The sequence below is a fragment of the Euprymna scolopes genome, chromosome 35 (assembly GCF_053919585.1).
Source record: "Euprymna scolopes isolate OS-2025 chromosome 35, ASM5391958v1, whole genome shotgun sequence".
NCBI classification, from domain to species: domain Eukaryota; kingdom Metazoa; phylum Mollusca; class Cephalopoda; order Sepiida; family Sepiolidae; genus Euprymna; species Euprymna scolopes.
In genome coordinates, this window is record NC_136516.1 from 38,094,407 (window position 1) to 38,118,930 (window position 24,524).

The 24,524-nt window shown below is 34.6% G+C and overlaps 1 protein-coding gene across 21 annotated transcripts in view; it reads right to left on the reverse strand.

Annotated features, from left to right (window-relative positions):
• The window catches only part of LOC145259826 (multiple C2 and transmembrane domain-containing protein 1-like), a 992,069-nt gene that overhangs the window by 49,274 nt on the left and 918,271 nt on the right, over positions 1 to 24,524 (reverse strand). For all 21 annotated transcript variants that reach the window (XM_080117638.1, XM_080117631.1, XM_080117630.1 and 18 more), the window contains 4 exons: positions 22,592 to 22,778; positions 19,531 to 19,585; positions 4,231 to 4,372; positions 359 to 461 (listed from right to left, as the gene is read on the reverse strand). In XM_080117638.1, the coding sequence (XP_079973764.1) occupies positions 359 to 461; positions 4,231 to 4,372; positions 19,531 to 19,585; positions 22,592 to 22,778 (487 nt within the window). The remainder of the gene's footprint in view (positions 1 to 358; positions 462 to 4,230; positions 4,373 to 19,530; positions 19,586 to 22,591; positions 22,779 to 24,524) is intronic.

The window sequence follows — 24,524 nt, forward strand, 5'->3', positions numbered from 1 at the left end:
ATGCCAACCACAGCCGCCCCATTCTCATCCTCGATTTCACACGTCAATTTTGTTTGACGTGCACTTTTCTTCTTTCCGACCACGTGGTGTATTTTTTTTTTAATCCTTTTTTTCCTTTTTCTTCATGTCACACTTTCTGATTTGCATATGCGCATTTTTCGGCTGCTGCTGCTAATCTCTTCACAAGCCAACCAACCTTTCGTAGCTGCTGCTATTTTCCGATGCGCTCGTATGTACTGTTACGCTACTGGAATATTAGCTAGAATGAATGCTGGATGCAAAGAAAAATAGTGACATTTTGAGTGGCATTTAAGCTCAAAATATTTCCGTGCAAACGAGGTTTTTCTTATCGACTTACCTTCAGTAATGGGATACACACTTTCCCTAAAAACTCGACTTTTTTATCACGGTCTTCATCGAACACTGTCACTTCTAACACAGAGTGAATATCCTTGACATTACTGAAAAATTAAAAAGAATATTAAATAAGAGTTGTAGTTTGATTGAAGCATGCTGTGCATTGTATAAAGCTTTTTCATTTTCTTTTTTTTTTTTTGCAATGTTGAATTTTAGTTATTGTGAACAATTTCTTTTGTTTTCTATTATTGAAGAACTCCACTCTGAACAGAAGGAGGTAATTCAAGATCTTAAAATTTCAAAACTACATATTTCAATGATTGTTTATTTTTTTAGGAAAGTTTATAATTTTTGTAAAATAAAGTCCATTTTTTTTATTTCTAAATGTCATACATTTTCATATAATAACAATGTTTATTCATTTCAGAATTTTCCTTCCTTAGGAAAATTGTTCATTTAAAAATGTAATGTTCATTTCAAAAGTGAAAAAAAAAAAAATGAAAATTGTTCATTGAAAAGTTCGTTTGTAGAAAAAAAAAAAAAAATCATTCATTGTCATTATATGACCACTCTCATTCATTTCAGGAAAAAAAAAAATACAAAAACTGCCTATTGTAATTCATTTCAAAATTATAATTATTTTATAGAACCTAAATTTTTTTATTTCAATTGACTAAATATCAATGTTTTATTTTGTTATTGTTGATAATTTACTGTGTGTATTTTGTAGGTTAATTAATAACTATTGTTAGTTAATTATGAAGTAAATAAAGAAAACCTGCATTTCTTCCTTAAATGACTTCATACGGGAAGTTATATCAATGGTTGACAAAAGAAAACAAATTAATTGGCAACGTAAAATTTTCTTAGCCTTTGTACACACAGGGACGTAAACAGACAATCTGTTTATTCACATGGTTACAGACATGTCACACACCCACTTACATAAAAGCAATCAAAGCGCAGATAACCGCCAGTTACCCAATGCTTAAAGCACACTTCATCACAAATCAGACAAGGGGAAGCAACTCCTCACATGGTTCAAGGTACAAAACCCTTAATCTTCACAGAAAAAACTCTCACATTGACAACTCCAACATATTTTACTTTTATATTTTTGTTTATACAAAACAATTTCAGAGAAATTCTAAGAAAAACTATTCAGATCTCCTTGAATTGTCTCCTCTTGTTCTGAATGGAGTTCTTAAAAATGAAAACAAAAAATGTCCATGATAACTAAAATGTACAAGTGCCGCTTTTTTTTTTTGTTATTAATCGAAGTTAAAAGCTACTATTGAATAATGGGTCACTTGAGCAGCAGTGGGTTGCCAGTTGTGATGCTGTGATTGTTCAATCGTTATTGGCATTAAACCTTCTCTATTCTTCTATCTTCTATCTATCTATATAAATAAAATGAACTCCTTTTTTCCCCTCCAAGTTTGACCTTAATAGGATTGATAATCTAGACATTTTACGCAGATGTACTATGCACAAACTGCATCACACTGGGGTGTATTATCGGCATATTACCTACCCACTACCTCGCTGATCGTAGCTTCCTATATTTTATCTGGTAAGAGTTCACTGCGAAAACCGGTTACGATCAATGGCAGTAGTAAAGTCTTCTCTCTCTAATAAATTCATACTTCCACCGCAACCCATTTACACCGTCCGTGACCGTTCACAGGAGATAATTATGAACAAACACCGGTTAAGGTTTTTTATAAAAACTGGACTGCAATTTAGGTGAAAAGTGCCACGCTTACTTTTACGTTGGTTAAAAATAAAAGCATAAACAAAAACAAACCAAAAAACTTTACATTTTCTTTCATTAAAATAAAATTTATATTACTTAGATTCTGTTTTATTTCATGTCCTTCGGCAATTTTAACATCGTTTGTTTCGATTTTAAAAAATTTTTATTTTTTCCTCGGTTTCCGTTTACACGATGTTTCCATTTTTTAATTTATAAATTCTCTCTTTCCGGCTTTCCTCTTCCTTCGGCAAATTCGACATCGTTTCTTCCTTTGTAAAACAGCCTGATTTAAACATATCATCAATCATTTCCATTACATTTCACCTTGTTCGGTGCCTTTCTCTATATTTTCATCGTTTATCCCCCCCCCCTTTTCAGGATTTTCCTTAGAGGTGGCACTAGTAACCCATTATTTTTCCATTCTTCTTCAATTTTCTTCTTCGTTTTTTTGGGTTCGAAACGGCGTCTCACGTTCGTATATAACAACATATGCAAGGGTAAAGATAGCATTTAATAATAGATTTTTAAAGTCGCAATAGAATAGAATAGCTACACGTGAAATGTTTAAACAAGATAAATAAGTTTTTACATTTCTTATATAATGTTCGTTCGCGCCTGACCTCCATAGAATGGAAATATGCCACAAAGTTTAACAAGGTTTTTTAATATAGATCCACAGAATATTGTGATAACACTACCAATACCAACACTAATCTCTCTCTCTCTTATAATTTTTTTTTTTTTTTGTGTGTGTCTATTGATATTCATATAAAAACCCTGATTGTTACGTTTGGAGTAGCCATGTCGTAACTGCTGTTATGCTTGGCACCCTCTGACTTTTTTAGCTATATATATATATATATATATATAATGTTTACTAGCATTTCAGCCCGGCGTTGCCCAGGTGTTTCGTGGTGTATATTGAGCAAAAGAAAAGAAAAAAAAGCGGTCAATTTTTTAAATTTTGTTCCCTATTATGACCCCTTAACATTTATTGTTTTGGGCTCAAATCAAGTTATTAAGTCAGATCCATGTCCAAGGAACCTATATCTAAAATTTCAAGTGTTTAGACCCAAAATTGTCTGAGGAGTTTGGTAGAGTTCTCAAAGGTCAAATCGTTAAACTTTGACCCCTTAACAGCCAAATTTCTGGCCAAAAACTGATCACAAATATTTTTCCAAATCTCAGTACCCTGTATATCAAATTTCGAGTCTGTAGACTAAAAATTGACAGTTATTGCGTAGGGAAATGTACACACACACAGACACACGTTCACTTTTATAGATATATAGGTGTGTGTGTGATTTTGTGTTATATGAAAACAAACCAGAGTGCTCAATTATTCGTTCAAGAACATATATGTATACATATTTATTTCAACTAATACTGGACATTACTAATTGTGAAACTGAAGGTACCGATGGAAGTTCATAATAACATATAGTGGTATTGAAATAACAATAATATATATATATATATGTGTGTGTGTTCATATAATTTTTTTTGTATTGATATTCATATTAAAACCCCTTTTTTTCTATTTATTTAAAAAGAAAATACAATTTTGTTATATATGCGTTGTAGAATTGCATTCGTCTACAAAAGATCGAGTTAAATTGCATATTCTTTTAAACATTTTAATTAATTCCCTATTAGTTTTTTCGGCTTTCTTATGGGATGATCATCTTTAGTTAACGAAAATGGGATAGAAATTAATTTATTCAAGAGGACAGCTCAATAAGAACTTGGACTTGAAAACAGTCATATTATAGTTAGCCAGGGAGCAGCTCTATAAGATTGTGTAATTATATCCATGCAGATATTCTACATGATTTATACTTGTGTAATAGTTGCATAAAAAGGTTATAGTAAACACAAAGCTCATTCTATATATATTTATGTATGTGTATATATATTTGTTTAAAAAATTTTGCCTACCAATCTCCTCTGTCGGTTTTTTATATACAAACATGAAACTTTGTGATGCTCATCATGTAGTCTCAGTGTCCACCTGACAAATTCGTGGACCCTTATCCTTGAGTTGATGGCCCTTGATGAGTGGTGAGTTACTAATACATACAACAAAAAAAAGGTTCCGTCAGTCGATGATTACTTACAAAGTGAAGATTTTGTTCCATTGTGGATTCAGGGTTTTGTATTCTGTCTGTGTTTGTAGTCGTGCGTTGACCAGTTCTACAACGCAGAAAGGGTCACTTTTGCCACCAATATCTGCGGCTTGTAAATTTTGAGCTTTGTAAACTGAAATATAAAAAAAAAATGCATTAATATTTTGATCAATTCAAAACGTGGATAGACAAACAGTAAAACTTTTTTTTTTCAAATGAAAGTCGCTCCAGACAAGGCATGAAACCACTTGATGTTAATATTTATCTAAGCCACATACAAACATCACACACAACTATGAGAAAAAAGGTCTGGTTTCAATCCTTATACAGGGTGGAACGCTAAATTTGTTGCCCTAAACTACAATTTTATTTTAAAACCTTTATTGAAAAAACATCAATTCGGGTAACTTGATTATGTAGTAGAGCTGACCTTTATTCAATGTAGCCGCCTCAATATGGGTCTAGAACTGGGAGCATGCCTTTTCCACAAGTGCCAGCAGAAGCTCAGCGAATACTCAGCAGATGGCAGCAATCAGGCTGGCTTTGGTGTTGTGGGAGGTCATGTTGGTGATGTTCTTGACATATGACCAAATGAAGTAGTCCAGCAAAGAAGGGGGGCAGTGAACAAAAGGTACAGAGTCATAGCACTCCTTCTGAAGCCAAGCCTTGGTCTCTTTGGACTTGTGGGCCAGCACTGAGTCCTGCTGCCACATCTAGGGTCTGCCAGCTGCCACTTGATTGTACCAGAGGATCACATCACTCCCAGCACATCCAGGTATACTTTGGTGTTAACTTTCAAGCTGACTTCGAAGATGTGAGGTGGCATGATGTGGCCCTCAATTAAAACCACACCGAAAACCATAACTGTCGCTGGAAACTTTGTTGACCTGCACTCTCAAGCATTGAAGCATCCGGATTTGAATTTTGAGGGTGCTGGCAATGGTCCTGTTGTCATAACTTGGATCGGTAGACAGCATGAGTTGTACAGCAGTACATCTCCGATCTCGCTCGTTGAATATTGTCCTATTCAGACATGATAGAAGGCTCCCATCACTCTTGGGATTTGTACATAAGTAGCCAACTAGTAGATAGTCTGCAACAAAAAAAGAAAACCAGTTTTTATCAAATGGAAATGGAATCATGTCGTCTTTTCTAGGGCGATAATTTTGCCGTTCTATCCTGTATTAACAAAATTGTGTGACCCCTTCTCGTGTGTCTGTGCGTTTTTTCTCACCACTCTTACTTTAATTGTTTTTTTGTACTTATGCAGAACTAACAAAGTTATCCGGTGTTGCCTGGGGAAAAAATTGTAACATATTTCTATTAAAACTTATCTCTATACTGCATTTTCTTTCCTTCTCTCCTCCGCTTTCGAATTTATTATCATATAGAGCCAATTCTCTTTTGATTATTATATTGTACCCAGTACGTTGTAGTGGTCTCCCGATGTGGCCTGGTCGCAAAATATACTTAATCTGCATCAATGAAAATATATTTATGTGTTTATTATTACAGAGCCAATATATATAGTCCAACTCCCCTTTATATCAAGTTTCAAGTCTGTTGATCAAAAAAATGACAGAGGAGTTTGGTAAAGACCGTTCCTCATACAGACAGATAAAGCCACTGCAAAATATTTGCAACAAACACTCGTCTAGCTACAACCACTGCCAACAATTTCCCCCACTCTCTATCTGTGCCTAAATCTGAATGAAATTCTATGAATAAAGCTTCTTTCGTAAACTGTGCGCCTGTGGAACTCTGTACCGTGGGGCTGATTTTCAACTGACTACAACACGGTCATCTTTAAATCCAATGTAAATGTTTTTGCTGAGCGACCTCGTTAAATTATTAAATTTTACCCAATTTCCACAAGTACACTGTTGTCTCAGTAACCATCTTACACTCATTAACCCTTATCCTGGAGTGGCTTCCAGGCCTTGATAAGTGGCGACTCCCTTATATATATATTAGTGATGGGATGATTCCAAAATTTTTCCCGGTTCCGATTCTTTATAAATCTCTAAATATTTAACTATAAAATTGTTATTTTTCCCCGATTCCCGGGTAAGCGCGTTAAATGTACAGATATTTTCTCAAACCTAAAAATATACTTGTGTGTATGAGGGAAGGGGGAGGGGTGATCTATAGATTTCAGCTTCAAATCAATAAATATTTATTATTTTAGTATTACTACCAGTGGTGGGGGATTTGTTTTTAAACAAAATAAAATTAAAAAAAAAAGATAATTTAAGGAATCATTTTTGGTATCGGAAATTGGCAGAAAATTTCCCAATTCTGATTCCGATATTCCGGATTTCCAATTAATCATACCAACACTAATCTCTCTCTCTCTCTCTCTCTCTCTCTATATATATATATATATATATATATATATATATATATATATATATAAAGCTGAACGTTTGTGTGTGTGTCTGGTCACGAATAGGCTCCTATATGGTTGACTATTATAGAAAACTGATCACATATAATGACAGAAGATGTATCGAGACACAAGAATGGGTATGTTTGATCTGGCATAATTATGATTTATTAAAATTGTGGGAGGGGGGGGGTCTGCATACGCGCCTGGTCCACAAAGTATGGAAATAATAAATTGTAAAATTAAAAGAAAACGTTTACAAGTTTTTTTGATATAGATGTACATAATAATACTTTGATAAGTATGTTTTAACTTAAATAGGGATGATATAATAAAATTGTGGGGTCTGCGTTTGCGCCTGGCCTCCATAGAATGGAAATAGGCACAAACTTTAATAAAGACTTTTAATATCTATCTGCGTAAGTATACCTTGATAATTATGTTTCAGTTTGAAGAAATATGGTATAATAAAATTATGGAGTGTTCGTTCGCGCCTGACCTCCATAGAATGGAAATATGCCACAAAGTTTAACAAGGTTTTTTAATATAGATCCACAGAATATTGTGATAAGTGTTTCAGTGTGAATAGGTATGGTATAATAAATTATGGGGTTTATCTATTTTATTTTTACTTTCATCATATTTTGCTTTGGTTTTGATACCCCCAAATTCGAAGTTATCTCTTTACAACCCTTCCTTTTCATAACCTATCATACTTTCATAAATCAGTCCATTTTCTGTAGGCTGTTTTTGAACCCAGTCAACGACGGGTACTTTTGCTAGAATATATATATAAATGGAAATAGTGTTCTGACAAAATCTATATATATAAAAGAAAAAATGTGTGTTAGTGTGTGCACATTTTGTGTAAGTCTGGCAAAGGTTTTTTTTGGGGGGGGGGGCACGTCACTGTTTCTTTTTCTACTCCTTAGATTGTAATATCTCCGATTCACGAAACAAGGTCGTGTGTATCATTAATTTGGGCGACTTTTACATGCTATTTTCGCAATTTTTTAAAGTCTCCACATGTTTGTTTGGCTTTTCCATATATAAGCAAAACTGAATCCGTAGAAAAGGCAGTGCCCTGGCACTTGTGCCAGAGGTGTCCAGAAAGCAATGAGATTTGATCAATGCGACCAAAACCCGTCATATCAGACAATTGCTATTCATTTGGGCACTCCCCTTTTTATGGGGATCTAGTTTTCTCCCAACATCTTTGGAAGGAAATGCAGAAACTGGCTTGGAGCCAAAGTTAGTTTCATTCCCCTATGGCATGATGTTTGACCTCATTAAATTTACGCACATGCCACTTAACTTTTTAATTGTTATATTAGAACGATTTTCACTTCCTGTCCTGTCCTGTCGTGGCCGAGCAGTAAGATGCCAGGTTTTTTCACACTTTCTTTTCCACCCTGACATCAAGGGTTCGGGTTCAAGCCTACCTGCCTCCCAAAACTTTTTTCTTTTACACCAACAAACACCCGGGCAATGCCAGGCACCCACGCTTTTGTTTGTCCGGCATAGTCTATGATATAAATCTCACCTGTCTTTTTAAATGTATGTATGTATGTCTGCCTAAAACTTTCAACAGGAGGCGACGGATTTTCATGAGATCAGTATCGTTTGGAAGCTCGCCCCTTCGGGCGACAAATATAAAAAAATTCGCTAAAAACATTAATTCCTTTATCCTCAACTGGGCACATAGCTACATGGAGGGATCGCTTTGTTCGCCGATATTTTCGAAAGTCATCGCCTCTTTTTGATTGACTAGCCTTAATTTAAAACTTCGTCACTTCCGGTTTGGTGATAGATGCAACAGCAAAGACGTCACGTTTTTTTTTTGTTTTTTTTTTTTCCACGCTTTTTCCCGCCTTTGTGGTACATGTTTGAGCCTGCCTGCCGACTACCACGTTTTATTTTTTTTTTTTTGCTCAACACACACCTCCAAACATCCGGGCAACGCCAGGAACCCAGGCTAGTAGAGAAATAAAAAGGAACAAACCGAGTTATGTGTTCATAAACGTTTCGTCATTATTTCATCCAGAAGAAGTCTCGAAATAAAGACGAAACGTTGATAAAGACGTAACTCAATTTGTTCCTTTTTTATTTCTCTCTCTCTCTCTCTCTCTCTCTCTCTCTCTCTCTCTATATATATATATATATATATATATATATATATATATATATATATATATATATACAATTATTTTTTTACTAAAATAATTAAATACCTACAGACACTAGTGTTTCATCCTTTCGGGAATTTTCAGTGCAGGGTGTAATGATTAATACCAGTCGATAGATCTGAACTCGACAACACGAGCCATCTCTGGCTCGATTAGCAAAGACCGTATCCATTCGGCCACCATTAACCGCATGAAATATACGTTGAATTGAAACATTTTTAATTTTAAATGTTCTTTATGTCAGTCAGACAGTAATCTAATCGTTATACGATGATCTATGTCTGGGACTTGTGTTTTGTTCAGACTATAATGGTGGGGGTAATGATGTCGGAATGGCTATGTGTGTGTGTGTATATATTTATATATACACATACACACACACATAGCCGTTCCGATACACACACACACACACACACACACACACATAGCCGTTCCGATACATACACACACATAGCCGTTTTCGACTTCATTGCCCCCTGTATAGTCTGAGCAAAACACAAGTCCAAGACATACAGCGATTCAGGGCAGAGTCTTATGAAAAGAATCTCTCTTACAAGCAATAATGGTAACCTTAGCTTTCTCCTTGATTAGCAGAGCGTGGCTTCGTTCCAGAAGAACAAAAGAAACAAAAAAGGACAAAAATAAATCTCTTGTTTTTCGCAAAGTATCAGACGATATTGTCATTCAATTTGCCCAGCAGTGATTTGGTAATATCGGTGATTTACGTGTCTTCTGCACTATGTGATCCTCGGTTCTCGAGAAAAACACATCTTGGTAAACATCATCTTAGCAGACATCTTTGTTTGGTTAACAATGATGGATTATAAGAAACGGAAAAAAAAAAACCCACCAATAAAAATATAGTAAAAGTTTATAAAAGAATTGGCTGTTAATGTCTATCAGAGTTGTAATGTACCTGTAGTACAACAGTCAACAACAGGTAAGAGTATATATATATATATATATATATATATATATATATATGTGTGTGTGTGTGTGTTGGGACGATTAATCGGGAATCGGAAAAATCAGAAGATTTGAGGGTATCGGAATCAGAAAAATGGATGCCTATTTTTTTTTATGCCAAAATGATTTTGTCTTTTTTTATTTGATTTTGTTTAAAGTAAAATCTTCCATCGCTGGTAATAATGATAAAATAATAAATATTTATTGATTTTCAATTACCAGTAAAGCTCAAATCGATAGATCATCCTCCATAAGTGTATTTTGACTTTTAGGAAAATATCTGCATGTGTTTTTTTATGAAAATCGGGGGAAATAAAAATTATGTAGTTAAATGATTGGAGATTTATGCAAGTTTGATTAATTTCATATATTTTTTTTTTTAATGCATTAACCTGCAAATTTTATTGTATATTTTGCAAACTTATTCCCTCTGATGAGAAGAATTGCACTCTTCGAAAGGTTTTTTTTTTTGGGGGGGGGGGGTTGTACCCCTTGCTGGATAATTAAAATTTCGTATACTTTCCTTACAGGTTTATAATGTTTTTCTGAAAATTTATTCAAATTTTCAATAACAAGATATTATTTTGTATAATATATATATATATATATATATATATATATATATATATATATATATATGAGAGAGAGAGAGAAAATTAAAATTGCAAGTTGAACTTTACAATCAAAATTTATTGTTCGACTGAATACTCCAAAAACAATTTACAAAGTCCTTATTCCGCAGAGTTTCAAGGAATGCTATTCTTGTTATTCTTCTTATCAGAGGACATAAAGAAATCAGCAAATTATATTTGTAGCAATACTAGAATTTGCTAGTTTAGGCATTAAGTGAAACCATAATGCAAAAAAAAAAAAAAAAAAAAAAAAAATGAAAACAAACGACGCATAATATTATACGCAGTTTATATATATATATACATATATATATTTTACTGGTGTTCTATCATTTATTTATTTATTTTTTTAAATAATAACTGTCAAGAAAAGGTTAGAAGAAGCAAAAATTAATTTTTTAGGGGTCATATAATTTTAAGGAAATGTTTTAAAAAAAGGTTCCAAGATTTTTTTGTTTGTTTTTTTTTTCTATAAAATCGTTGTAGTTCAGCGCACCACGATGTGATTGGCTAGGTGTATCAGAATTTTTGTAGGAATTTCTGACACCCCTAATACGAAACTGCGAATAAAATATAAAGAACTCGTAATTTCTCTTTTAAAAGTGGGTTATTTATTTTCTTTATGGATTATACTTCCAAAAGAAACTATTAAAGTTGTATAAAAAGTGATAGAAATATTATTTTTTTTTATTTTTTAAAAAACAGTAATGAAATTAATTGAATTTTACGAGTTCAGTATTTTTCAATTTTTAAACTTTAAAAATCTATCAAAATTTTTCTATTGATTCTATTTTTACGATATTTTCAGGGTCAATGTGAAATTTTATGCTCTTTCCAATAAACCGAATATAATATTTTAGACAAACGTTTTTTTTTTAATTCACGCCCCCCCCCTCTTTTGAAATGTCTATTAAAAAGTAAATAATTAGTTTAAAACCTTTTTTTTTTTTAACCACGTTGTTTGTATATTTTTTTTAAATGAAACCTTGGTCCTTGCCCCTTTAATTGAAAAAAAAAAATTAGGGTTTGAATTACATTTTTCGAGTAGTTATAAGCTTGAAAAGACAGGGGATCGAATTAATTCACGAACCCATTTTGAAATGTCTATTAAAAAGTAAATAATTAATTTATGTGCCAAAGTTTTATATATCACAAATTGAAGATAAAAGATCAATAAATAATATATTCAAATTTAAAACAAAAAGAGAAGTTTTTTTTTTGGAAATTTACCTGTAAAGTCCGAAGTTTAAAACCTTTTCTTTTTTTTTTAAACCACGTTTTTGTATTTTTTTTTTTTTAAATGAAACCTTGGTCCTTGCTTCTTTAATTGAAAAAAAAATTATGGTTTGAATTACATTTTTCGAGTAGTTATAGGCTTGGAAAGACAGGGGGTCGAATTATTCAATATTTTTCACAAAGTTTCTGACACACCTAGTGATTGGTTGATTGACGTGTTACGTCAGGCAGCAGCTAAACCCGATCTGTTGCTTTGCATAATTCAGCTGTTGATGTCATGTTCCGGCCAAAGCCGAGCGAACGCTGAGATACGTCTGGTTAACAATATGCACCAGTACCGACATCATATTTAACAAGAAGGAAAGAAACTGTCAAATTGTAGATTTTGATGTCTCAGCAGACCATAATGTAAAAATCAAAGAGACAGAAAAACGAAGCAAATACACAGACCTTGCCAGAGAACAGAAAGGGACATAGAACATAAAGAAAGTCGGTAATACCAGTCAGTAATTGTAGGAGCACTGGAAACAGTCCCTAAAAACAGACTAGGAGAAATTGGAATTAAAGGGAAGACTGAAATTCTACAAAAAAACGGCAATGATAAAAGCAGCTGAAATCTTAAGAAAAATCCTTGAATGCGGTAACCAACCCAGATAAACTATGAAAACTAACCAAACACAAGAAAACTGCAACAGAAAAAAAAGAAACCAAGGGCACTGAAACCGCAAAACATCTCATCTATATATATATATATATATATATATATATATATATATATAGATTAACAAACAAGTAAACAAATAAAATAAATAAATAAAAAATAAAATTAATAAAATAGCAAAAATACATCAGTCTGCTAATACCACACAAAATAGCTACAAAGGGTCAAGGAGGATCGAAAGACTGAAGAAAGAGAGAGAGAGCACTAACCAGGCTTCCACTGAACGAGTGCAAAGTGAACTGGAACCTTGGAGAGGTTTGTTGTCAACCAAGTTTCAGTGAAGGCCAATGATCATTGCCAACGAGAAATCAATGGTAAGCGGCTGTTGTGATAATGCCAAATTATTTGCAAAAGTTATTCTATCAGAGAGTACTGGAAATCTTGGGATACTTATTGTCACCCAAATTCCAGGGAACACCACCGGTTGTGGTCAGTGAATAACGTCTGATGACGGACGGTGTGTGCGAGAACTCCTAGTGAGTAGAAATAATAATACACCCAAACAGAAAGCGTTTAAAATCGACAACTGTTTTCATCTTTTAATCAGAATCGTTGTCGCACCTGTTGTCACACCTGTTCCGGTTTTTAGTGTCAAGATCGAATCCATAAACCATTTTTATTTAATTTTACTCCAGTGACATGAAAAAAAAAAACTCAAAAAAACTAGCAATTGAAATGCGAATTGGTCTGAATTGGTTGGTCAAAGCAGATAAATGCAGTCAATGGAAAATTCTGTTAGAAATTCAAGACTAAAGAATCAATATTTCCTCTTGTTTCTGTCTTTCAAGAAATGCTGTTCACTGATTTTAATTGTTTAATAGCAACTTCAGCATATTTTTGTTTGTTTTGACTAAGAATTTTTTCTACCTATCAACCCGCTTTCTTTCGTTCTCTCTCTCTCTAATATATATATATATATATATATAGCAGACCGCCCGGCATTGCCCGGTCGTGAAATACGCATAAATATTTTTAATTCATACAGAAACTGAGACATGTTTTTTCTAAACAGTTGTAAGTAAATAAAAAAAAAGAAAAAATACTCAAGTTGAGATCAAACCCTAACGACAGTGAGTCAATTACGATAACCATTAGATCGGCCTGACACAATCTTTAAAAAGTGTGTTCAAACCTACTTATTTTTAACATAATGAATTTATCATGTGAATAATTCACGCATGCGCATCGGTGCAACAGTTCACGAATAGATAAAAATCCAAAGACTCCGCACGTACATTTATGCAATCATACCCATTTATGTGTATTTTCCAGTAATGGAACGATTCCAATATTTTTCCCGATTCTGCTACAATTACCGATTACGATTCTTTATAAATCTTTAAATAGGCTTCTTTCAGTCTTGACAGACTATGTATACCCACTGTAAGGTTGCCTGTCTGTGAAATTTTTTTGTGGCAAGAGTTGTGCAACCCCCAGCCACACTTCTCCTGAGTCGACATTGTTGAATACCAGTGGCAAGTGGAGGTTCAGAACGACTGGAAACAATGCCGAGATAAGCAGAAAGCACATACAGTGCCTAGAATTCCCAAATGGTCACCCATCTGGTAATAGCCAGGCTCAATGTTGCTTGATTTTGGTGATCTGACGGGAACCGGTGTGTCAATGTGATTATACCATACATAAAATCTCTAAACATTTAACTATAAAATTGTTATTTTGTCCCGATTACCGTAAAAACCCATCTTAAATGTGCATGTATTTTCTCAAACGTAAAAACACTTGTGAGGGTGGGAGTAACCTAGAGATTTTAGTTTTACTGGAAGTTTAAAACCAATGAATATTTATTATTTTATTATTACTACAAGCAGTGGAAGATTTTTCTTAAATCAAATAAAAAAGATAATGTAAAGAATCGGTTTTGGCATCGGAAAATAGGCTCAAATTTTTCCAATTTCGATACCGATTCTGATACCCCAAAAAGCTCTGACTTTTCCGATTCCCAATTCCGATTAATCGTGCCAACACTAGTATTTTCTTTTTAAAATTAGAAGATTCTTACTTTTTTGAGGAGTCTGTGCTCAAAACATTCATTTGATACCTCCGTTCAGTCTCGAAAGACAAAGGATACCCCCTGTAAAGGCAGCTGTGCATGTAATTGTGAGGCAAGGGTTGCGCAATCACCAACCACACCTCTCCTGAATCGGCACTGTTTGAGTCCAGTGGCAAGGAAAAGTCCAGAACAACTGAAAACAATGCTGAGATAAACAGAGAGCACTTACAGCACCTGGCAGTCCCAAATGGTCACCCATCTGGTACTGGCCAGGCTCATCGTTGCTTAACCGGTGATCCGCCGGGAACCGATGTGTCAAACGTGATTATGCTGTAAATGAAAATATTCATGACTAACATAATAATTATATGATTGTTTTTGTGCTATGAAACATGGACCGTCAAGATTTGGACGTTTTTATATGTGGTAAGATGAATAACATCTTGGAATTTGGAATGTAGCTGTTTTGTCATCTATTTGTATATGCTCTGTTTTTAAATTTAACATACATTAAGCTTAATAAATAAAAGGATTGATATAAATAAAGGATAAAATATAATTTTAGTGGTAAATGCTCTGATGAACTGCAAGCACTTGTGCCCCCACGACGTGAGCACCTTCGACAAACCCGACAGGCTGCTAAATCCCACCACCACACTGCAGAGATCCCTAGATGTAAAAGATCTTTTTACTCCAATAGTTTCTTCCCCAGAACCGCCAGACTTTGGAATTTCATTCCAGGTCCCTGCTTCCCCGGCCCTGTCAGTGGGGCATTAGAATACCCCGACTGCCCTCCTGCAGAGGGTGAAAGTCCCTCAATGGAGGTCCTGGATATGACCTTAAACTATATCCAGTGGTGAGGCCCCAGCTTGTGGGCTTTGGGGAGTGTGGAGCCACTCTTTAATTACCATTGCTCCCAGGTCCACTCTGACCTGGAGTGGTAGTACCTGTTACGGTCCCAACTATGGGTTAAATAGAAACTGACGTGAAAACAACAAATATATTCTATTAAAAAATTTTTCTTAAATCTTTGGATTCGGCATTAAATAACCCGAAAAGGGTTGATATGCCGTAAAACAAAAACAAACAAACAACCAACCAAACCCTGTTTCCCCAACAGTACTGACGTGCAGAAGTTCAAGTGTAACGTGAACCAACATCTTGCTGCCCAAATCCCTACATAGTACCCCGGTAGTTGTTACCCCTGATAGTAGCCCCCTACACCAAAGTGGCAATTTGCCTTGTTTGGGGTGAAAATGTAATAAAAAGAAAAAAAAAAAATTAAAAAAGAATATTTTTTGCACACACACACACACACACACACACACACACACACACACACACACACACACACACACACACAAACATGTATTCTCTTCTCTATAATTTATTTCAAATACTTAAACTCTATCCATTTGTTGAGATTCATACATTTTGATAGATCTAAATGTAAAGATCCTTCAATACTTTCTCTCCTGTATTTATACAGTGTCACCAAAAAAGAAAGTCCGCACTTGTCATTTTTTTTTTTCTTTTCAAAAACCGCAAATTTAAGCTAAATTCAATGTAACTGTTTAAACAACCTATACCTCGTTTGATTCGCCTTTTATTCCTCTATAATTTTACCTGTTCATATTTGAATTTAAATTGAAGTATCCTAGTGTTCACACCAATTTAAAAAATTAACTTCAAATCGAGAAGGCAAAAAGAAAGTCTGCACAATGGAAAATTGTTATTTAAATGTAACTTTATAACATTAATGCAACACAAATACAACAAAAACACAATGAACTCTTTATTATTTGGCAGTATAGCGTTCTGCAGTTTGACAGCCTGCAAATTTTAGGGAATTCTCTTGAATTAGTTTTCGGCAATACTCCGGTGAAAGGCATCCTACTTCTCTTTAATTTTTGTCCAAAGTTCTTCCAGATTTGAAATTTTATCATTGCATAGCTCTTGCTTGATGTAATGCCATACATTTTCGTTAGGATCGAGGCCTGGAGATTGTGCAAGCTAATCCAAACATGGAATATCATGCTCTTCAAGGAATCTCTTGACATTGCCAGCTGTGTGAATGGGAGCATTATCCTGCATGAAGATGCGATTATCATCCAAATTCCGGCCAAAGTAAGGTAGAAAATGCTCAGTTAACATAATGTATTAGGTCAAATTAATTCGACCTTGTAAGTGACCTATAGGGCCTGGACCATTGGCACTAATAACGCCTTACACAAAAACTGAACCTCCACCACCTTACAGCGTTGAAACTGTGCATCTAGGTTTAAATTCTTTATCCTTCCTTCGACGGACATACTGCCTACCATATTGAACTTGCTTTCGTCGCTAAAGTCACTTTTGACTAATATGAAGAGTCATGATCTTCATTGCATCTGACAAAGTCCAGATGGTGCTTTCTGTTCTTTATGGAAATTATTGGTTTATATCTTGGAACCCTGCTTCACAAATTAAATTCTTTCAATCTGTTTTAACTGTGGAAAGAGAGCACTTTTTGACACGATTACACTATTGTTGGATTTGGGGAGCCGTTTCAAATCTGTTTCTGAGGTTACAGATCTTGATAGCATTGTCTTCCCTGTAAGAAGTAACTCTAGGACGACCAGATATAGGGGCATCACGAACACTGCCAGTGTTTTGGTGTGCTTTTGCACAATCATTTGTACCATTTTCTCACCTCATTTCAATCTGCAGCCGATTTTTCGATTGGATAAACAAGAAAGTAATGAGCCCCTGACGATCACTAAGAGAGACTCGAAGTATATGGACTAAATGTTACCTTGTATAACCTAGAAACAACAACAATTACAATTAGAGATGCTAAAAGGTGGATATTTTACGCCGGTTTTAAGGTCATTTATTACTGCGGAGTTTCTTTTTGCCTTCTCAATTTGAAGCTATTTTTTTAAAATTGACGTGAACACTAGGATAATTCAATTAAAAGTCAAATATGAATAGATAGAATTATAGAGAAATAAAAGGTGAATCAAATGAGGTATAGGTTGTTTAAATAGTTATATTCAATTTAGCTTAAATTTGCAGTTTTGGAAAAAATGACAAGTGCAGACTTTATTTTTAGCGGCACTGTATATATATATATATATATATATATATATATATATATATAATGTATAGCAAATTCTAGTGATTCAATGAAATTAAAAAAACCTTTATTCAAATCAAGGATTTTTTTATTATTCCAAGTAAGACAAAGAATATTTTCGAAATTTTATCTCCTTATCCTATAGGGTTTCGATGCCTACCATTTCTTCAGAGGAGAAAATATTAGCAAATAGATATAACGGTATTCACCCTATTTGCACGGTAAAATTCAAGTTGGAACTAAACCTTTATATCCTTTTCTTCAATTTCCCCCCGCTATGTGACTTCTATTTAATCAATTTTTGATTATGATTTTCCATGTCTAACTGACTTTAGCAAATAGGGTGAATACCGTTATATCTATTTGCTAATATTTTCTCCTCTGAAGAGATGGTAGGCATCGAAACCCTATAGGATGAAGAGATAAAATTTTGAATGTATTCTTTGTCTTACTTGGAATAATAAAAAATCCTTGATTTGAATAAAGTTTTTTTTTAATTTCATTGAATCACTAGAATTTGCTTTATTTGGTCTATCCTGTATATTGAGCAATTCCTATTTAGATGGGGTAATACGTAGAATATTATGACCAGTAATATTTTGTAAATCTTATAATCACAGGTTTCCATACCAGCTGATTGTTGGATAAATCTATTTGGAAGTGTGTGTGTGTATATATATATATATATATATATATATATGTATATATATATATATGGCGATTAAGCAACACTGAATATTCTGCGTTTCATCCACTCTAGGACTCTTCAGGCTTATGCAAATATTCAGTGTAGCTTAATCGCCATATATATTTTATAACTTACTAACTAGCTCTACCTACGTATGGAGCACTTTTGAAGTAAATACTTAAGTTTACGCATAAATTTATACTTTCGTATATTAATTTTATGTGAGTAAATGAAGTAGTTATATATATATATATATCTTAGCAGCAGCCAAATAGCATAATGGTTAGAAGCACCGACTGTTGACTAGGCAGTTGAAGTTCAATCCTGGTCTGAGATAGTTGCTAGTCTGAAGAGCTGAATACGGCAAAATAGTATCCCTATATATTTAAATTCAATAAGCTTTTTTATATTGGCTTGTAATAAAAAGTTTTTAAAAATTTTATTATATATATATATATTGTTTGGCCGATTAATTGGAAAAATCAGAACTTTTGGGAATATCAGGTTCAGTATTGAATACATTTGTACATAATTTCAATTCCGAAACCGATTCTGTTAATTAATTTTTTTTTTGTGGTTGGTTTTTATTAAAACTTAATTTTTCTTTGATTGCTGACTCTAAATTAACAATTGACAGCCAAATTTATGGCTGAAAACCGATTAAAAAGATTTTCCCAAATCTCAATACTCCTTATGTCAAATCTCGAGTCTGTAGACTGAAAATTGACAGAGCAGTTTATCAGGGAAATGTACACACACACAGACGATTTCACTATTATAGATATATAGATAGATATGTACAGGGTGGCCCAAAAGTAGTGACCTATTTTAATTTTAAAATAGGTCACTTCTGGGCCGCCCTGTATATATATATATATATATATATAAATAAATAAGAAACTAAATAAACTATAAAATAGGAAAATCGAAATTAAAATTAATAATTCGCCCCTAACCTTTCTGCACCCACCTTTTATAACCAATAAAATATATATATATATATATATATATATATATATATATATAAATACACCAAGCCTCAAAGAAAAAGAAAACAACAACAATAATTGCTCCTGATGATAATCGGATGCACCGATAAAAAGTGCTTGAGAAGAATATGGCTGAACAACAACGTTTGGGCGCCATTCTATACCACACATCAGCTGAAATAAAAAAGACCGCTTGGCGAATGAAAAAGATATCCAGAAAAATTGGAAAAAAAGAATAACTCTGTCGTGTTCAATCAGACGTGCTTGAATAATGGCTCGATGCCAAAGTATACACACACACACACACACCAGTTTTATATAATGTAAATATATATGTATAATGCAAAATGCAACAAACCTTTAACTTGGAGCCAGCCAACATCCTTGAGATTGTGCAAAGACTTGAGTAAACCCTATGAATAAAACAAACAAAAAAAATATATAATGTTGGTGCAAAAATGACGTTTTTTGACATTCAACGTCATAAGATCATAACTCATTTCATAATAAACTGTATTAATCGAAATAAGAACCATTAGAATCGACACATTTTTGCCAACGAGAAACAAGTTTGAAAAAGTGATAATTGGTGTTGAAGCTTCTAGTGCATTTCATCAATTTGTTGGCAGTACTTCTCCATCTGAATCATTTTGCCCGGATTCAAGAAGCTGTGATGGATGAGACCGGCCGCAGACCACCAAACGGTCACCATAACCTTTTTTTGTTGCAGTTTCGGCTTCGAGAAGTGTTGTAGAGCTTCTCCGGCATCCAACCACTGTGCTGAACATCGCCGGTTGTTGTAGAGGATCCACTTCTCATCACACGTCACAATCCGCTCGAGAAATGGATCATTTTTGTTGTGCAGAAGGAGTGTAGAAGACACCTCAAAACAACGACTTTATTTGATTATCATTCAATTCATGCGGCAGCCATTTATCCGACTTTTTTAACGTTCCGATTTGCTTTAAATGGTGAACGACTGTTGAGTGGTCGACATCGAGTTCAACAGCAACTTCTTGTGTCGTTTAGCGAGGATCAGCTTCAATTAAGGCTTTTAAATGTTTGTTATCAACCGTAGTCGGCTGGCCACGACCGCCTTCATCTTCGAGGCTCTTGTCATTATTGTGAAATTTCTTGAACCACCATTGTGCCGCACGTTCGTTAGTGGTTCCTGGGCCAAACACAAAACACATCATTGATATCATGAGCTGTCTTGGCAGCTTTTCAGCCTAGTTTGAACTGGAAGAAGAAAATCGTGTGAATTTGAATTTTGTCTATGCTGTGGAAAAGCCTGCAAAAAAATGAATGAAAAGATTGAGAACGGTAACAAATAACACGATTCGATAGAGAAAAAAACGCGCTTCAAAATGATATATAACATGACTATATATATCAATGAATTAAAAGGCAAAACGGTTGCGTTTTTGTATGTTCAAGAAAGGCTTTTTTCACGGAAGTTCTCGACAAGGTTACTATTTTGGAGAACTTTCCTTATTCTTCCTAGATGATAATATCTACAATCTGAAAACAGACGTCAGCTCTATCTTTATTTTGATTGAATTTAAAATAATTGCCTCCTTCCCGTCCTTTCGAGTGTTTGCTTGTCTTTTTCGTATAAAAGCGAAACTGATCGAAGCAAAGGCAGCAGTGCCTGGCTTTCCTGCCAGGGACGACCAGAAAGGCAATTATTCATTTGGACACTGCCAGAGCTCCCCCTTTTAGAAGGGAGCTCATTTTCCCCAAGATCGTGGGGAAACAGATACGGCAGAAACTGGTCTACAGCCAGATTTAAGTGCGTGATTCTTAACTTAAGCCAGATGTTCATTTCTGCACCTGTGTGAACTCACTCATTGAACTATCCATTTCTGCAAGTCAACTTCTTGATTGACATCGCTAAATTTGAACGCTTTTCACTTCCTGTCGCGTCATAGCGTAGCGGTAAGATGTCGGGTTTTATTTCACTTTCTTTTCCGCCTTCGCGTCACGGGTTCGAGCGTGCCTGTCTACTACCACTTTTAAAAAAAAATTTTTTTTTATGCCCAACACACACCTCCAAACACCCGGGCAATGCCAGGTACTCCTGCTAGTACTCTATATAAGTAACATACGTGAGAAAACGATATTGGTTTTTGGACCAACCTAATATTTATATTTATGCCTTCCTGATGATCCCGATAAAAACATTGTGAAAAAAAAAGTAGTTTTTGCATAGAAAATATTGACATCCCTTTCTTTATACAATTAACCATTCCGGGTTAATGGTAGCTTTGATGCGTACAATACTATCACAAGTACAGCTAGGCCGTTTCCCGTATACATTACAAGGCAGTTATTCAACTTCCAACTATTACATCGTTCACTCACAGTTATAAACCTTAAGCCAGATCAAGCTAAATATTCGGTACTCATACAGAATATCAATCCTCACCTCCAAATTGTACGCACATCATTTTTATAAATTTCTGTCTATCACTTTCATACTCTCTTACTAGCTTCACTCACAGTAATAAACCTGAAGCCAAATCAAGCTTAATATTTAGTACTTATACATAATAAGGATTCTGTTATCATTAATTATGTAAAACGGAAACTACTGAACCGATCTGGCTGAAATTTTGTATGGACCTTTATTATAAAGGTGCAATGAAGATGAGAGCCATTCATTTCATTGAAATGAATGGCTCTCATCTTCAGAAGACTCCATGATGCCAGATAGAGATCAGAGCTTGGTTTTAAATGCATTAAAATTAACAAGCCACCTTTTTCCCCATTGCACTATGTGATCAAGATCAGAGGAGAGAGAGAGAGAATCAAAGAGAATTTGGTTGTTTACGACCTTTTGAAGTGTTGCCATAGATGGTAGTGTCATTAGCATTAATGTCTACAAATGATCTTATGTGATTTGGGAGATCAGTGATGTAGATCAAGAAGAGAGTTGTGGCCCAGGATAGACCCCTGAGGGACTCCAGCATTAATACTGTGAGCTTCTGATTTCTGCCCATCAACCACTACTCTTATGAACCTATCAGAGAGAAATGATTTTATAATTGAAAATACATTTCCAGCTATACTATAGTTGGAGATTTTGTGGAGTAGATCTTTATGCCACACCCTATGTCAATTGCCCTAGGAAGGAAGCCTCTGTTAAGAGATTTGCTAATCCTATGAAATATAACTGTTAGCACACCTGCCGTAGATCTAGCAGAATGGAAACCATACTGCATGTCACTGAGGAGGTTATTTTTGCTGAGGTGGTTGACTACTTCTCTATTTAACAGATTCCAGCAACTTACACATGACGCACAGGAGACGGATTGATATATATAAAGAGGGAGATGAGCGATCACCTGAATTTTTAAATACGGGACATACTGATGAGATTTTCCCAAATGTTGGGAGGCAATTGTTGAAATACTTACATAGCTGCACACAACTTCATCTCTCTCTCTCGGATTTGGTGTAAAATTGGTGAGGTCAGTGATGGTCTCACTGCCAGACGTGCCGCTAATGGTTAGTAAGATGGTTATGGTGCCAGCACCGTCTTCGAGGACTTGCTCGATGGTATGCGTCTTTTCGTGTTTGATGTTTGACAGGTCAATTGTTGCTCTAGATAAAAGAAAAAAAATATGCATAAAAATTAAATAAAATATACATCAAGTGCGCTTGAAACCAAATCACAACGTAAGATTAGGAAAATAAACAAATAGTTTACTTGTTTGAAATTCATCACAAATATATTTCGGAGGTAGACTCCATCTTCGGTGTGTCTTTTGTTTTTTTTCTTTATCTTCTTCCTTGCCATGTTGTTACTTTGGAGAAAGAAGTTTGTATAGAGCCGCACGTTGTATCTGGTGGTTGTATTTTGAATTGTTTGAACTGTGCGTAAAAATTGTTTTAAAGTCAATTAACAGCCTAGAAAAGGAAGAGGAACTGACGAAAAAGTATGTGCTCTTGTGTAAAACTGTGACAAACTTTAAATTCATTTATATCTAACTAGCCTGGGTGCCCGGTGTTGCCCGGGTGTTTGAAGGTGTGTGTTGACCAAAAAAAGAAAAAAAAGTTGTAGTAGGTAGGTAGGCAGGCAGGCAGGCTCGAACCCGTATTGCGAAGGAGAAAAAGAATACAAAAAAAAATGTGATATCTTTGCCGTTGTGTCCATCGTCAAACTGGAAGTGGCAAAGGTTTAAATTAAGGCTAGTCAATCGAAAAAAAATTCCCTACCTGCTTCCCTGACCGTACTGATATGCAGAAGTTCAAATGTAATGTAAACCAGCATCTTGTTAATCTTTCTTGGGCACGGTCCCAATTAGTAGACCCTATTTGGGGTGAAGGTAATTAAAAACAATTATGCGTGTATCAACTAATATAGGAAGACCGTCGGGTTGGCTGATCGAAAAGAGTTCTGAACATGTGTTTTGTGTTCTGTGATTGATGGAAGCAACATGGAAAAGGCAGAAGAGCTAGCTATGATCAAGCAACTGGGTAAGAAGCAACTCGGAAAGGTCAGAAGACTTGGCACGTGATTGTGTAACAGAGTGTAGTAATACCAGAGAAAGGGGTAGGGTTAGAGAAAGGGTGGCGTACCTAACTTGCAAGGGTGCAACTTGAATGGAAACATCACGGAAAGTTTTAAAATATGACATTGACAAATTTAGTGCTAGCAGCAGGGATAAAGGCATTGAGTGTTCTGACTCACATCTGTGATGACCCCGGATGACAGTTCAGATGGAATTTCAAACATGGGTTCTGTTTTCATGCTGTTTCATACTGGATATTATAACTCTGTAAAGGTGATGTTCAAAAAATTATATATATATATATATATATATATATATAAATATATATATATATATATATATACAGTCATCCACATACAGTACTGTTTCGCTGTTTCACAGCTCATCAGTGTGGCTAGACAGGCAACTACCTCAAGCCAGGATTGAAACCCGATCATCTGTAGGACAGTCAAGGCTCCTAACCATTATGCTATCAGAGGCTGCTGCAGTTATATTTTTGAAAAAAAAGAATTCCAGCAGAGTGCTCTTATTATAAGGAAAAAAACTGTCAAAATAAGAGCATAATATTTATATTTTTATTCTCAGAAAGTTTATATTATTCATCGGTGCCGTCGGTTTCAAACCTGATAATAGAGAAGATCGACTGAAGAGAGCTTGATATGGGTACATAAAACGGTTCCTTATTATCAGGTTTGAAACCGACAGTACTGATGACATATCTAAATTTTCTGAAATATATATATAAAATCGTTCTACATTTGAATTATGACGGCAATATCTATTAAAAAATAGGACATAAATTACATATCTTTTCAAATATATTAACGGTTATATG